Source organism: Chelonoidis abingdonii, chromosome 1 (genome assembly GCF_003597395.2).
Source record: "Chelonoidis abingdonii isolate Lonesome George chromosome 1, CheloAbing_2.0, whole genome shotgun sequence".
Taxonomy (NCBI): Eukaryota; Metazoa; Chordata; order Testudines; family Testudinidae; genus Chelonoidis; species Chelonoidis abingdonii.
In genome coordinates, this window is record NC_133769.1 from 165,655,176 (window position 1) to 165,672,776 (window position 17,601).

The 17,601-nt window shown below is 41.1% G+C and overlaps 1 protein-coding gene across 1 annotated transcript in view; it reads left to right on the forward strand.

Annotated features, from left to right (window-relative positions):
• The window catches only part of DCBLD2 (discoidin, CUB and LCCL domain containing 2), a 68,311-nt gene that overhangs the window by 15,390 nt on the left and 35,320 nt on the right, over positions 1-17,601 (forward strand). Inside the window, exons 3-5 of the mRNA XM_075063276.1 lie at positions 10,037-10,264; positions 11,265-11,279; positions 16,204-16,341. Of these exons, the coding sequence (XP_074919377.1) occupies positions 10,037-10,264; positions 11,265-11,279; positions 16,204-16,341 (381 nt within the window). The remainder of the gene's footprint in view (positions 1-10,036; positions 10,265-11,264; positions 11,280-16,203; positions 16,342-17,601) is intronic.

A 17,601-nucleotide genomic window follows, 5' to 3' on the forward strand; every position in this document is an offset into this window, starting at 1 on the left:
GATCTCAGTGAGAAAACTGTCCTAATAGTTATAGATGCCTGCTCTGTTCTGCATAACATCTGTGAAGTAAAGAGGGAGAAGTTTCTGCCAGGGCATAGGTGGAACATCTGTCTGCTGAGTTTGAACAGCTAGACACCAGGGCTATTAAACAAATTCAATGGGAGGTATGGGTACTTTGAAAGAGCATTTTAACAGTGAGCCACAGTAACATGTTGTGGTGTACTGTGCTGTACTTGGCCTCGCTGTTTTGCTGACTGTTAGGAATTGGTGGTGCTTGGTGAACATCTATGAATATAACACTGTCAGTGCACCTATTAATTTTGTCTGTCACTGATCCTGCGAGTTGTCATATTGTACAGTAACAAGTAATTGGTTGGTTTCAGAAATGGTTGGCATTCTGTAGCATATGGCACAAGCTTATAAAGGTGAATTATGTTGGAAGTATTATAATTTTATTCTGTAACAAAATCAGTGAAAGGAAAAATCTGTACAATTTTAAGAAAATACATCAAAAACTTCATAAATCCCATTCTTTTAATTTATTAAGGGAAAAGAATATTCATGTCCATTTTAGTGACACATACACCAGGAATGGCTCTCACAGGTCAGTGCATGTGAAGCTGTGGTTGTCCTTAATGACCCCTGGGTGAAGTGGGAGGAGTAGTGCAGTGATCCCTGATACCACATGGAATATTGTGTGAAGAGGTGTAGGGAGTGCTGCAGTGGTGTTCTCCATAGACTGCAAAGAGAGGCGAGTCTGGGATTATTGAACCTGTAGGTCCATAAGAGTCTGCAGCATTTATTTGCTGCTGGAGAAGCCCCATTACGTCCTGGTGCATCTCCCTCTCCTTTTCCTGCTGGGACTTCTTGGACTTTCTCCTTTCCACTGTTTCCTTCTCCAGGTTGTCTGCAGTGTTCTCCCTCCAGACCCTTTGCTTATGGTTTGATGCAGCACTGGCTTGCAGGATTTCATTGATCATGTCATCTCAAGTCCTCTTCTTTCTCTTCCTTTTCTGACTCAGACATTTAGTGGATGTGGCGCAGGAACCCCTTAAGGCAGCAATGGCAGATAAAACACACACAGGTACCATCGTCACTATATACACAACAGAAAGCGGAAGTTAAGATTCATAGCTCCCTTTCCTTGCTCCCCTAAAGTTTTAAATGACCTGCTCATTGACACGTCTGTTTCGGAGTGCTTGTGCATAGCGCCACTAAGCACCAACCAGGGTGAGTGTGACCCTCCAGGTATGAGGTAATGTGGAGGGAATTGCATGGTTGCATGAAACTATGAGTATAGGGCAATGGTACTGAATATTGGCACAATTTTCCAAAGGAGGTGGTGATTTTAGCTTGTATCTCGCTCCTGAGGGTAACAAAGGCAGAGAGAGTGGCATGGGAAAGTGTCCGACTTCAGAGGAAGTTATAAGTCTGACATCCCTAGGAACCTTCAGGAGAGGATTGTGGAGTACCTCCATGAAAGTTTCATCAAGATCTCTCAGGAGGATTCAGGTGCCATCCCTGTGTACATAAACTGCTCTGTGTGACCCCTTTGCCTAACTCTACAGGACAATGAAAAGCAGATGATAATTCTACCTCTCTTTGGCTTTGTCTACACTTACAGTTTTGCAGCGCTGGCCGTTACAGCTGTGGTCGTACAGCTGTGTACGGCCAGCGCTGCAGTGTGTCCACACTGACAGCGACCAGCACTGCAGTGTGTCCACACTTGCAGTACGGTTTTGCCAGCCGGCTGTTGTGCAGAGTGGGGCTGCATTTGTGGTGCAGCTATCCCACATGAGCACCTCGTCCCATTTTGTTTTTGCTGTGGGTTGTGGGAAGGGGACGGAAGGGTGCGGGTCATTCGGCTTCCTGTTCCAACGACCGTGATGCCTGTGAATCGGACCCCTATGCCTAAGAGAGGGCCCCTGCACCTTAGGCCACCTTTAACAAAAAAAAAACAAAAAAAAAAAAAAAAAAACTTACTCCGTTCCCGGCTGCGGGTCCTGCTCCATGTCCCGCTCCTTTGAGTGAGGCACGCCGGCGGGTAGAGCGCGGCATGGCCCAGCTCTCCCAGGCTAGGAGCTCAGCCGCGGCGGCGGCTTGCGGGCGCTCGGCCGGAGCTTCCGGCCATTTGAGAACGGGGCGGTTGGGGCTTGCGTGCTCCGGCCAGATGCACGGCAAGCCCCGCGACCCCGGCTGAGCTTGACCGGCTCAGAGCACGGGCAAAGCCCCGCGACCCCGGGCTGGTAGCTCCGGCTCAGAGCACGCAGGCCCCGCGACCCGGCTGGAGCTCCGCCAGAGCACGGCAAGCCCCGCGACCCCGGCTGGAGCCTCTGCACCTTTAAATAGCCCCCCTGAGCCCTGGCGGCAGTGAGTGGGGGTATTTAAAAGTCCTGGGGGCTCCAGCTGGCTCTTGCCACCCCGGTCCTTCAAGTATCCGCTGGGCCCCGCCTCCCTCTGGCATTCCCAGCGCTCCCGCGGCTATTTAAAGGTCCCCGGAGTTAGAAGGGAGTTGGGGGCTATTAAAGGGCTGGGGTTCATGTTGCCTCTGCTGCACCCCATGAACCGGCCCACACCAGTTCCAGGAGCCCCCCCTCTTATGCCTGCAGCCATGCTCTTGCACCCCGTTGCCCACCAGCCACCTCTGCCAAACACCCCTGTTCCTGTCTCCAAGCAACCCCTGCCACACACCCTGCCCAAAGCCAGCAGCCCCACACACTGCTGCCCGCCACCACTCTGCACGCTCTGCACACTCTGCCCAGCCCGCACCCCCTTGCCCTGGTTTCCATGTTCAACCCCTGTCTGCACCCCACTTGCCTGAAGCCAGCCCGCCCCACACCCCTTGTCTTCCAACCAGCCCCCACATCCCATTGCCCTGGCCTGGCCAGCAGACGCCTACTCCTAGTCAGCCCTGCCCTGCCTTCACCAGCCCATGTTCCACTGTGCCCTGCAGTTTCCAGGCATTAAACCCTGCAGGGAAGAGCTGGAACCAAACACTGTGCACACCCCCAGGAGTGGCGGGGACCCACACATGTGAAAACAGCAGTCGATAATAACCCAATCAACAGCATATATATGCTAATGTATATAATTTATTTCATATAGTTATGGAAAGTAAAAAATACATGAAAGGAAATGAGAAGCTTTTTTCCCCCCACTTTTTTTTAAGTCATCCCTGCCGATCTGTCTTCTCTTGGTAGTCAATTTCTTTCTCTGCAGCCTTCTCCTTTATCTTGGCAGCCTGGTTCCTTTTTCATGGTTTCCTTATCCCTCCAGTCTTGCAAACTTTTTATTTCTGTGGAATACAGATTCCTAATGCTTTCACCATCTCCTTTCTAGTCTTCCTGTTTTTTTTCTTTAAGGCTTTGCTGTCTCAGAAGTCTGCACTGATGGAGCAGGTATTCAAGTCACTTTAAAAAAAAAAACAGAGATAAACTGTTAATTACAGAGGCCTGCATTGTTTTAAAGAGTTTTTGTTAGTGTATCATTTACACATTCTGAGCGCATAGCACTAGAGAGGCCGCAGCTGCAGATGAGAAGATGGTCGAGTTTCCCCACACTGCGGCTCACAGTGGAAGGGCGGGGCTGCTAACGTGGGCTCGACCTGGGAAGCGTGGGGCGTTGCCTTCTACTCTGCGAAGCCATGGCGTTTCTGTGTGGCTTGTCGCGCCCAAGCAACGAGCGAGCTACAGATAACTAACACTGAACCCCTACAGCCCACAATCTGCATCAGCCAGCAGCTACTCTCAGAAGCCATCTTGCACACGGCCAGCTCACCTGGAAGGGGTGGGGGGTTGCATTCACTCTGGAAGCCTATGGGGTTTTCTGTGGCTTGTGGAAAGCAAAAAGAGCAGGGCCTACAAGGGAAAATAAGCTACCTGAACCCGTACACCATCATCTCTGCCACAGGCGAGCTACTCTCTAGAGCCATCTTGCACAATGCAGTCTCACCTGGGAAGTGTCGTGGGACCCTTGTGGGGGTGCTTCACTCTGAAGCCATGGGTGTTCTGTGGCTTGTGGAAAGCAAAAGAGCACGAAGGGATACAGCTGCAACCCTTACACCACGATATCTGCCACAGCGCTACTCTCCAGAGCCATCTTGCACATGCAGCTAGACCTGGGAAGGGTGGGGGTTTGCCTTGTCACTCTGGAAACCATGGGGTGTCTGCTGGCTTTGCTGTGAAAGAAGTCGAAAGAGCAGCCTACAGGGAAATCAATGGGTTATTCCACATCTAGCATGCTATGCAGGCAGCCATAGCCTCGCCTGCTCCCAACAACATTGATCCTTATAATAAAACTTCTTACCAGGAACAGGCTCCTCTGCTGGTTCCTCACTCATCAAGGTCCCAGCAGCTGCGCTGGCTAGCTTTCTTCCTAGCTGGAAAATAAGCTCCTGCCTGATGACTCTGGGAGTCTCCAAACACCTCAGTAGGCCTCCCTCTGCGGTTCCTCTACAACCTCCCTCCCTCCTCTCCAGCTCTTAGCCCAGGGGCAGTGGAGTGCAAAGTGATGACCAGAAGGGTGAAGAGGAATGCTGGGATAAGTCCTAATACCTCGCTGAGAGCCAATAACAGCTGGTGAGTGTCCACACCTGATGACCAGTGCTGCGACACCAGCGCTGGTCTCGCTACACCGGAAGCAGACCCAGGTGTACAGCCAGCGCTGCAAACAGGGAGTTGCAGCGCTGGCTGAGCTTTTAAGTGTAGACACCTGCTAAGTTGCAGCGCTGTAACCCCCTCACCAGCGCTGCAACTTGCAAGTGTAGACAAGGCCTTTGTTCTACTGCTACGTCTTCTAGTATGAGTAAACTAATGAAAAGTCAGTAGCTGTATTCTGTTAAGTCAGAAGTGACAGCACAGTAATGGGAAATAAATTTACACACTGATCTGAGGTGTAATGGGAAATAAATTTACACACTGACCCCACATTCTCCCCACGGATTGCCTCTGCTGTGAACCACCTCTGGAAAAACTACCCCATACTGATCTGAGGTTCCTTCCCCTTCATCAGGCTTGTCTGTACTTGGTTGCTGGGACTGACTGGACTGTGGTAGAGTCTCAGATATGTTCTGGCTGACTTCATACCTGGACCCCCAGTCACATGTCCCTTATTGTCCCCACATATTTGGAGACATTTGCCTCAGATGAAAGGAATGAGAAGCTGATACAGCATCTTTGCTGCATGTAAACAGCAGAAAAATTCTGTACAGAGCATCTTATCAGAGCAAAAGGGTTTATGGCAGCCCATCAAAGTAGAGGGTTGCATATTCAGAGTTAAAATGAGCAGCTTGAAATTCCTTTCTTTGCTTAGATTCATCTAAGAACTCTGGTGCTGCTGTCATTCCATTCAGTTAAGAGAGGGTTAATTTTTCATATTCTCCCTTGAATTCCCATTATTTGCTTTCAGAATATAGTATTTTATGCACACAAAATCTCATCAAGAAGCCTAACAGTTAAATTCTTTCTCTAAAGATACACTGCATATATTTAAAACGCATATCAAAATATGAATGTGAATTTTTACATTTTGCATCCTGTGTACTTTGCAGACAGTAATCAAAGTGTCTATAGACCTGGTTTCATGCTGTTCCCTTTTCCATGTTAGGAATGGGAAGAGGATTTTGTTGTATTAAGTTTCAGATTTTTAAAAGGATTTTGATAGCAGTTCACTTTGTTCTCCAAAAAAGGTCTCGGAAGAAAATTAGAGTAGGTTAACTGCGTAATGGAGATCTCTAAATTACAGATTGCTTCCACGGGTGGTCTTTAGTTAAACACCCTGTTCCACATGAGTACACTCCTCTAATTTGCTATAAGGGACTTAGCAGGCTTTTCATATTTTGTGTTGGGCCCCATGCACCATGTGGTGGTTATGGTTTTACAATTACTTTATACTGATTTCACAAATTTCTTTGAGAAGTTGAAAAGTTTAATTGTATTGCAGATTACTTGTTCAATCACTTGGCCTATGCAAATTTTCTGGATGATCTTTTCAAATGTCAGAGATGCCACTTATTAAAGACAATAGAACTTGTCAGCTCATTCAAGAAAAATGTGTTATGTAGGATTGGATGTTAAGATTCCCTGTCTGAACTCTAGTAATCCAATGTAATGTCCATGTGTCCAGCTCACCAGAAGCTTGATCCTATGATAATTGAATTTGTTTTATTGATCTGAAGATAATTATCAGATGTCGTCGCAGATATGTGCCTGGAATGCAAAGAATATTTGCAATTAGTGTTTCCTCTTTCTTGAAGAAGTGGCTGATGGCTGTAGAACTTTTCCCCTTGATCAGAGATGTCTGTCTGTTGATCATCTGCAGACAATGTTATATAACTTAGAAACAATGACACACTTTTTATGCAGGTGAGGTTCAACTACTCTCAGAACCAATAAAGCAAAATGATTCCCTTGTTTCGCAAATCTCAGTGGAAGCAAATACAAATAATCCAACTAGTTCCTGAATGATAATGGTGTCCTAGGCAAACTGTGCATTGGGTACTAGACATGCAGCAGTAATCTGTAAATTCTTCAGGCATAAAAATCTGACATTCCCATATTGCTATCCCAAATGAGACACCTAACAAAAAGACAGACATAAAATATGTGACCAGTATGAGCCACCAGAGAAATTTGACTTTGACACAATGATCCTAGTTTGGGCTGCACGTGCCAGGTGGCATAATTTAGACCTTCCAAGAATACCTTGAAGATCTCCTACTATTTCCACTCCTGTCTAGAGTCTGTAAAGCAACTAAGGCCTGGTCTACACTGGTTAGAATGGTACAGCTTAAAAAAATAAAAAATTCCCACCCCCTAACCAACATAATTATACTGGTACAAGCCCTTAGGTGGACTTCGTTATACTGGTATGAAGGTGTCTTATACTGATATAGTTATTCCCTTTCCCATGTGGCAATATTTGTACAGGTATAAAGCCCTTTCATATCAGTATAACTGCATCCACACTACCGGCACTGTAGTGCTTTATACCAGCATAGTTAAAGTGGTACAACTTAGTAGAGTATGCAAGGCCTGAGAGTGGTTTTGGTTCACTTAATTTTCAGAGACTGTGAAGCAAAACGTAGACTTAAGTTCATAATCCTGTATTCCCAGCAGGTCCTCTACCAGTAAATAGGAAGAGGTTACTTCAGGCCAGTGTGAAACAAGGCTGAACTTTCCATGCTTTGACAGGGTAAAACTGCTAGAACATTTTAACTTGCATTTTTTAAAAAAGTTGTGTTTAAAAAATGCATGTTAACATGTTTTAACTGATATATTTTAAAAGTCAACCTAATAATTTTGGCCTCCCTGTTCAAAGTTGGTGCTGGGTGTTAGGATAATTATGGTGACATCATATCTATTACTATTTTGAATATATAAATAACTAAGCAATCACCAGTCCACATGACAGAACAGGAAAAATGCAGGTAGGAAGTATAGAGGATCAGCTGAATTGTTCATTACCTTAATTAGAATACAACCTGAAATCAGCTGCCATTATGTTGAAAATTAATTTTTTGTATGCCCAGGGTTTTGAAATGTTGGCTATAGGTCTGAAATATGATCAATATGGATTGGCCAAAGAGCTAGGTATTTATTATTATAGTTATTTTAACGCACTGAGTTTCATGCTTTTGAATGATAAACATTTTGTCTTCACTTCTCAGCAGAAAACCAGGAAATCTTATGACTTTACTCTTTACTAGCAAAGGAATTGGAATATTTTTTCCCTGAGTTTCTAAAATATTCTAAACAACCAAGATTTTGACAATTAAGGGCTGTCTTTAGTCTATTTGCTATAAAATTTCTTAATAGTAAATCTTGCATTCACAGTCTTACTTCTATTGAGATCCTGAAAAATCCTTTTACAAACAAACAATATACAAAGTATACATACTGACCACCTCCATGGTAAAATGAGGCAACTATTTACTAGTATACAGGAATGCCTATTAGGGTAGTAAATAAAGAAGACTTTGTCAAGGGGGAATTTAGTTAGATACAATGTAATTACTGACCCATTACCAAAATGGAAACAACAGTGTTTATGGTATATAGTGTCAACTAATGATGCAACAAACAATTTTCAAACAAAATGCTAAAAATAAGATAAATGAGTGCTTTTATTACAGAACAAGTGACTACACTGAAATCAATTTTGAACATGTTAACTTTTTTTCCAAAAGAAAATATACGCTATTGTTTTAAGACTACTAGCAGAGGCGATTTATAACTACTTTCTGTTTGTAATGCTAATCTGTGTACTAGCTCCACCAGCAGCTGGAATTTTAAAACATACACTTATCTTGCCTTTTTGATGTCCTTGGGAGTGCAAAGAAAACAGTTTTTTAAAATGAAGGGTCTGTGCGGGTTTAAGTCACCAAATATTATTATTTTTTTGCGGTCTTTTCAGTGCAGTCAACTTGCTGCTACAATCGTTCTAGCAAAAGGCGTTGTCCATTTTAGGATGAATCTTTTTTTCATTTGTGTAGTCATTACATAGTCCTTAGACTTTTTTGCATGGATTGTTTTTTAACCTTAGGACACAGAGTAGAAGGTTAGTATATAAAACAATGGCATACCATGAAAGCTGATAGCTGTTGTATCAAAAAGTTCTCTCCAAGAGTAATGTTGATTGTTATGGAGTGCTAGAATTTGGTACCTGAACATACTTTCTAATAATGATGATGTCTTCTGTTAAGAAAAAAGTGAGGGGTTAAATGAATCTCTGGATGAGGAACATAGTGGGGGAGGGGGAAAGAGTACTTTTAAACAGAATGTTGAAGGCTAATACTTGTACTTTGAGTGTGATCTTGTGAGCTGCTGAACACTTCCAAAGGGCCCCTCTGGAAATGCTCTACGTCTTAGAGGGTCATGCTCTACAAGAGTAGTGCAAACCCTAACACAGTAATTTAATACAGCTGACTTGAGTGGGCCGGCTCCTTTGCTTCAAATGCTAACACAGATTCCAGTTTGCAGGAGGTGGTTTTATTCCAAACGTTACAGTTTAGCCGGATTGAAGTCTTAAAGTCAGAACTACTTTCTTCCATCCTGGGAACAATGTTCATTGAGTCCTTATTGCTACTTATGTGGCACTCTCATGTTCAAAGCAGTTTACAAATGCTAATTGCATCTTAAATTGACTGCAGTTCGTATTCTGCTGTTGACTAAATACTCTTAGAGTTATTAGTTAGTTTGCCTTTGTTATGGATGTTATGCTAATACATTTAATTTATGCTTGTAAATTTACAATCACATTTGATTTTTCTACTCACAGATTCACAGATCTTCCTTATCATTGTATTATTTATTTATTATGTAGTAAGTGATAGTATTTTTTTCCATTTATTCAGTGATGGTGCTTCAGAGGCCTCCTAGGCTCTACACAAACATAGAAATTGCCCTAAAGAGCCAGTAGGATTAATACAAATATATTTTACTGGCAACCAAATACTGTCACCATCTTAAAATTAAACAGTTTATAATCACACTTCTCTTCAGCTATTTCCAGGGATTTGTTTTGCTCTCTACTCCCCCAAAAGATCATGTTATGCTTCTGCTCCTATTGCCAAAATGCTAAGAATTCAGAATCAGCAATTAAACTGATGTCTTCCTATTTAAGATCACAATTACAATAGGGCTGGATATCCTCTCCCCTTTTTGTTAAAATCATTTTTGTATGTGTGTTCATAAACCTGAAGAAACACCTATCCCACTGTTTATGCTATGTGCTTTTAAAAATAAATAAATAAAACCATCCCAGAGTAATCTTACCTATTGGAGAAAGTTGTTGCAGCTCCCCAGTCAGATGTGCTCGGGAACTTAGCCACTGGGTAAAGTTGGTTAAATCCTATTTTGTTGCAATTATAGTTTCACCATTGCCTATTTTGCTTTTGAGCCTTACCACAATGTAGTTAGTAAAACTTTCCTTTCAAAAATCTTCTGCCATTCCTAAGGACCAGGTTGACTACTAATGGCCCTTAAAGGCACATGCTATGTGAATAATTTATTTCTGATAAAGCTTTTCTCTTTTTAAGGTGATGGTTGTGGACACACTGTTCTGGGCCCAGAAAGTGGAACTCTTACTTCAATAAACTACCCACAGACGTATCCCAACAGCACGGTGTGTGAGTGGGAGATTCGTGTAAAATCCGGACAGAGAGTGCAGCTCAAATTTGGTGATTTTGATATTGAAGATTCAGATGCTTGCCATTTTAATTATTTGCGAGTTTACAATGGAATTGGACCCACCAGGACAGAGATAGGTAGGAGCTTTTATGTCCCTTTGTTTTTTAATGTTTGAATGCTGTTGTGGTGGGTAGAACTTGAAAAATATTCATTCCCTAGTATTTGTTTGCTTTCAGAAATACTTCTTAGTAAACTGTACTGACCATGAACTAATGTGTATTTAATATAATACACACAATATTTCTTCCCAAAACGCCAGAGGATTGTTACAATTACATTGAGTTCTGAGCAGGCTGGGACCTTGTCTACCTATATGTATGTGTGCAGTGCCTAGTACAGTGAAGGCCATCATGTAATAAATGATGAAAAGGAATGAGATGTGTACTGTATACAAGGATCTCAAATAGGGGGAAGGAGTGAATTTAGTGTAATAGAGCTATGGTATATTTTCTCCTATTCCCAGAGCAAGAAAATCATGCAAAATTTTTCTTACTGTGATGTCATCTGCTCTTCACAATATCAGAAGAAAATGGACTAGAATGCAGTCAATTTGCTAATGATAGCACTGTCCTAAAAGCACTGGTATGGAAGCGTTAACTTGTCACTGTGCTGTGTGGTTTTCTGTTAGAAGGAAAGGGAGGGTAGAAATAAAAATCTAACTGTATAAAATTTAAGAGTAATAACCCAAAGAAAAGGAGTCTCCGGATTTTCTATGCAGATGCATTTTGGCTGTTTTACACTGTCGTCTACAGATATTTCTTTCAGCAATGGTGTTTTTGTTTTTGTATAATCCAAGAATATTGAAGTGGCTGAACCAAATCTTGCTGTAAAGGCACTTGTGGAATGCTGGCTTTTTTCAAGCTGACTTGTCTTACTGTTGTTACCTAGATGACTGTGTGAAAATAAGTATGTGCTCTGTGCCCTTGAGCCAGACTCACTCTAAAACAACAAAGCACTGAGGTCCTTAAATGGCAAGAAATGTCCAGTCCTGATCAGTCTGTTACTCACTTGTAAAAGTGAGTTAAGTGACTTAAGTAAATGTTCTTCTTCATTTGTTTCTTTTCTTTCGTCTCTCAGCTGTATCCAGCTGGTGTGAGTATAATACGTTGAGCAGTATGTGTCTTTTTCTGCTACTAGCAGATTAATTCATGGAACTAATAAGGATGCTAAAAATTGCAGCCATGGCTAACACAATTTCTTGAATTTACATATTTGAAACAACAGATAGTGGAGATATTAGACAACTCTCCCATTTTGACCCTGTCTCTTGATGTTGTCTCTGGGCAATTATCTCAGGTAAAAAATAATAATATAGAGTTAAAGTGGAAGGAATCTCCGTTCTGCCAAAAAACTCATAGGAGAATGTTCAAGATTTTTCCTCTTCCCCACTAGCCCCTGAAAAACATTCAGGAAATTCCAAGTTAAATTTCAGCTTTGCAAGCTATGGATTTTGGGTTTTATTTATTTATTGCACAATTAAGATCAGTCAAAGAATCTTAACTCTGAAGTGTCATCTGAGAACAACCCTAAACTCTGAGGCAATTTTCTCCATCCATGTGTGTATGTTGAATACCCTTACCTCTTAATAACATTTTTGGGGTCATGAAAGAGATGAAGATGGATAAAGTTGTCGTAAGGAACTATGGAATCAGATTTATGGATGTTTGTGACCCTGAACGTATTTTGTGTACTTCCAGGTGTTTTGTTTTGTTTTGTTTTTGGTTTGGGATTTTTTTGGTAAATTGAATCATTCATTTGGAATTTCCAGGCTTTCAATGTGTGTGTCTTTTTGGAAAACTACAAAATTCTCAAGTGTTGTTTAGCTGAGGTGTTAGTTTTTCAAACTGAACTTCCAGTTAACAAACTATTTGCTAGGGAATTTTCTATATTAAAAAAAATAGCATTATTCAGTGAAAGGAGTTCCTGCACAATTTGGAAGCTCAAGAGGGACTTGGTGAACCTTACAAGCCTTTCATTCTTCCTAGACAACCTTTCATCTTCATGTGGCTTGATATCTTCTATTGCCATTTAGCCTCCTATGCCTTTCCTTTTTTCACCCCTTCAAGTTTGGTTTGCTCCCAGCAATATATATCTGGGCCATTCACACTTTGCATGTATTATGCATATTTAAAAAGATGCACACATTTTTGAAATATGGACATGTATATAATATGGTTTTAAGTGTGTATATGTTTAATGCAATAGTCTTTGCATTCTCATAACACTGTTAATATCTGTGTAAGTATATGTACACAAATGCAATGCTAGAAGTCTAAATACTAAGATTGGTGAACTCGAGTGCCTGGTGTTAAATCAGGATATTGATATAATTGGCATAACAGAAACTTGGTGAAATGATGATAATCAATGGGACACGATAATACCAGGCTACAAAATATATAAGAATGACAGAGTAAGTTGCGGTGGTAGGATTGTGCACAATATGTGAAAGAAAGTATAAAATCAAACTTTACCATAGAATTTCTATGGACAAAAACTCCATGTGTGGATAATAAGACTATAGCAGTAAGAATATACTCCTTACCAGAATGGTGCCTGTGATCATAAAATGCTCAGGGATATTAGAGGGCTACAAAAACAGAAAACCCAATAATAAAGGGGGATTTCACCTATTCCCATATTGACTGGATACACGTCACCTCAGGATGGGATGTAGAAATAAAATTTCTAGACACTATTAATGACTGCTTCTTGGAGCAACTAATCCTGGAGCCCACAAGGGCAGAGGCAATTCTTAAATTTATGGTCAGAAATGTGACAAGCCAAAATGTAACAGGAAAGCCTTAGAAAAGTGAATCAGAGGGAAACTTTAAAAACTGCGTGTCTCAGAAGATTCTTCATTTATCTTGCTCCAAAAATATTCTATCCTATAATGAGATATGGAATGTGAAATGTCAGGTGTGTTGATTTATTTTTGGTGGACGCAGGGGTGGGTGGGACCGTTTGAAAATCATGCTTATCATGGGAAGTTAGCTTTGTTAGCACTTCTTCATAATAGTGTTCAATCCAGTATATGAGTGCTGTATACCACTAAATGAAAATAAATGTTTTACAAATATATCTTCCTGCAAATTAGGCCCATGTGAGTTCCATGTGCATTCTTATTTTGTAATTATTAAAAGGTACACAATACTGTTTGTTGTGATCAGCTGTTAGTTAATCTCTGCACAATGACAATAAACTTGTACTGTGGATCTTTCCATTAACAAGGTAAAATTACAGCTGGTCAGCGAATACTGGGGGCTTGCATTACCTGAAAGAAAGTTATTTTTACAAAAGTCTTCAAACTCAAACCACAGTGGAAATTTCAGTCAGAAATTCCATTTCTCTACTAGAATTTGTGGATCTGTGATAAGTTTGCAGAACATCTCCTCCTTGCAGCCAAAGATCTCCACAAAACTTGTGGCATACCTTAAATATCTGATGGAGAGAATCCTCCCTGAGCCTCCCACCCCACTGAGCCCGAACTAGTTGTCATCCGGACCTCAGCCCACCAAGTCCCACTCCCCAGCATCCAGACCTCACACCCAGACCACCCCGATGAGCCCCAGCCACCTTCATCTTGGACCCCCCTGAAGAGTCCCATTGTCCCTGCACCCAAAACCCTCAACGAGTCCATGTGCATCCAGATCCCTCACTGAGCTGCCTGCTTGCTGATTGTCCCACACAGAAATCTCTTGCCCCACACCTGGGTCCCCAACCCCCACTAAGCCCCTCCACACTTGGATCCTGTTGGGCTGAGCCTGTATAACCATGTCTTGTGCACCTGGTACAGAGGGGCAGGGCCCTGGGGTGTTTCTGGGACAGGGTCAGGCTTTGCACTATGTCAGGGTCAGGTGCAGTCTCACCACCAAGTCTCTGTCCGGGAGTGTGGGGAAGGCTGCAGGGTGATCTCCCACCTCCATGCAGCCATGCTGGATCTTCCATGTTTATTTATTGATTGCAAAATTCTTCAAATTTTATCAGCATTTTAAAATATTATGTGCAGACTTTTTTTCCTCTGAATTTTTAGGCACAGAATTCCCTTAGGAGTAGATTTTGGAGATGTAATGTAAAATGTATATTAAGCCAAACTACAGAGGGGGCATTATCTGGGGATTAATGGTCCATTAGGAAGATCTGATAGCCCGAGATGCTCACTGTGGGACGTCAGCTCATTCCAACTAGTAATTAGTACCCAGATAAGGATTAGGTGGCTCTTGCTATTAAATATAAAAACTTGCTTAAAAGAAACTTTCTTCTGGACTGCTTCTAACTTCAGGGCTCTATGCATTTAATATAACTAGTATGATGTAATGTGAGTGGCATGTTGTATCCTTGGTGTCTGCTTTATGTCCTTTAAATAAAAAATGTTGGAAGATAATATCTGAATGCTTCAGATACTGTTCAAGATGATTTTAGTGAACATTAAATGAATTAAAAACTGGATAACTTGTCATCTCAAAATGCAGTATTTCATGGATTCATCGTCAGAATGGGGGAAGAGTTTCTAGTGGAGCCCTAAAGAGATTAGTTCTCAGCCCAGTTCTGTTTAATATTGGTATAAATCACTTGGAAAAAACATATAAAATCATTTCTTATAAAGTTTGTAGATGGAATCATGCAAGCACATGTATTTTTCACCCTATCTAGTAGGCTTGGCAGAATTTGAGCTAGTAGGTACTGGAGAAATTTTTCAAGCTCTTTTTCTAGTTTCATGGCTGGTCTTGCAGTGCATAGGCTTGGCAGAATTCAGTTTTTATTTTATTTTTTTATAATTTTGCTAGATATTATCTATCTATTTTAAGCATTTTTTATTTTTATCTATTTAAATTTTCACACTTGTGGGAAACTATAGGGGGAGGAGGGTGTCAGACTATAATTATTTAATTACCATAGACGTTTAGATTCAAAAAGTTAAAAGCTGTATAACTGTTGAAACACAAATTGTCACCATCACATGTCAAAATATACAAAGTAAATATCCTTAAATCAAATTCTAATAAGTGTTTATGCAGCATTTTTCTTGCTTTGCCTATCTGTACATTTTGATGATTGATGAAAATATTTTTTCATCACTTTGTGTATGTTTGGTAATTTGACTTTTACTGACATTTTACTAATAAAAATCTAATCCTTCCAAGCCTAGGGTATACAGTGTTAACCAAGAGTCTGTGTCTATAGTAAACGTTGGACGTTGCTGCCAATAAATGCTTTCCCAGGGCTAAAACCAGACAATATTTAAACCTGTTGTGTGCTCTCTGGGTCTTAATAGTATAGGAACCTGTTGTTTTAGTCTTGCTGCTACTGGGACTTAATTCTCATGCAATGTGTCGCGTTGTTGTTGTTTGTTTCCCGTTTAACAGCGGTAAAAGGTTTAGAAAATGTGACCTGAGGAAAGGTTAAAAAAACCTGGATATGTTTAGTTGTGAGAAGAGAAGACTGAGGGAGATATGATAGTTCTTCAAATGTCTGAAGGGCTGTTATAAAGAAGATGGCGATGGGTGGTTCTCCATGTCCACTAAAGGTAGACAAGTAGTAATGGGCTTAATCTGCAGCAATGGAGATGTCGGTTAGATATTAGAAAAAACTTTCTAGCTACGACGATAGTTAAGTCCTGGAATATGTTACGAAGGGAAGTTGTGGAATACTCGTCATTGAAGGTTTTTAAGAACAGGTGGGAGAAACACCTGTCAGAGATGGTCTAGGTTTACTTAGTCCTGCCTCAGTGCAGGGGGCTGGATGATCTCTTGAGGTCCCTTCTATCCGGATATTTCTAGGGTTCTCTAATAGTAGTATTTAATTGTTATGCTGTTTTAAGCTCATGTTCATAGGTATCCCTGATTGAATCAACAATTGAAATGCATATGATGTCTGTACTCTCTGTCCATCTCAAATACTGAGCATGTTCTTCACTTACAATCAGTTCACTTTAGCCTCAATGTAATTAGAAAACTTAATGTGAGCTTACACTGAACATAAACAGATTTTTTTTAATGAGTTTTTTTCTTCCTAGGTAAATACTGTGGCCTGGGCTTTCAGATGGACAGTTTAATTGAGTCAAAAAGTAATGAAGTCACAGTACAGTTCATGAGCGGGACACACCTTTCTGGGCGTGGATTTTTTGCCTCATATTCAACCACTGACAAATCAGGTATTTGTCAGATTCAGTTAATTATTCTGTGTAGTGATTAAAATTAAAGCTGTATAATAAGTACAAACTTATTTTTCTGTGTTCTCAACATGAGCAGTGGATATCTAAAAATGCACACTCTTTTAGATGTCATCGTAAACACTTCTCAACAGTTCTTCCCCCTGGATACACTAAGTTACTGTTCAGAGTGGGTTAAGCAATGAAACAGATGAAACAGCTGCTTTAGATAAAAGACTAAATACATTTGTTTGGAGAATAACCACCACGATGCTGGATGAAGGGTCCTGAAAGATTTTTAGTGTAGATCACCTCTTGATAGAGTGGCAGTACCATGGAATTCTGATCCCATTCTCAGTCTCCTATAATCTCTATGGTAACTGTTGCATTTTTCTACCTTTCTGTTTTCACACACATCTATCAGTTCCAGTCTTTTGTCAAGTATCAGAGGGGTAGTCATGTTGGGCAGGATCTGTAAAAAGCAACAAAGAGTCCTGTGGCACCTTATAGACTAACAGACATATTGGAGCATAAGCTTTCGTGGGTGAATATCCACTTTGTCAGACACATGACTTATGCTCCAATACGTCTGTTAGTCTATAAGGTGTCACAGTAATCTTTCTGTCTGATCTGCTGCTCCTTACCTTGCCCCTGCATCATATCCTGTTTCCTTGCTCCCTCCAAGGAATCTTATGGCTAGGGCCCAGTTGGTGGCATCTTGTCAGTTTTTGTACAAACAGCATCTTTGTTCCCCTTCCATGCTCTTATGGTGCCATGGCCTGCAATGGAGGCGGCTATACATATTCTTCCTCTTTCTTTACGTTTGCTTCTACTTGTGTTCAGCCTAGACACCAATAGAAGTGGATGTAGAGCTACACATGATCCTCCAGTTCTCTGTGAACCACTAGCAAGTGTTCTGCAGGCCACAGTTTGAGAGCCATGTTGATACAGTTAATACTACAAAAAAATGGATGAGGTCGTCTTTTCTTTCTGAAATTTTATTATGTGTTTTCTAATTTGACTTGCATAAATGTATGTGTATTTAAACTTGACAGTTCAGATTGATATAGTGGATAAACATGTCAGATTTTAGTTGTCACTCTGATAATGTGGGAAAGGCCCTCCTTGTGTTCTGTACTTTATCCTGCTCCACTTGTGCAAGACTGTCATATGTTAAAACCCAGAACCCAGTACTAATTTCATCCTCTCTATTCAGTTTCCTCTTGTAAGCAGAGTATAAGAATTTCTGACTCTTTGAAATAT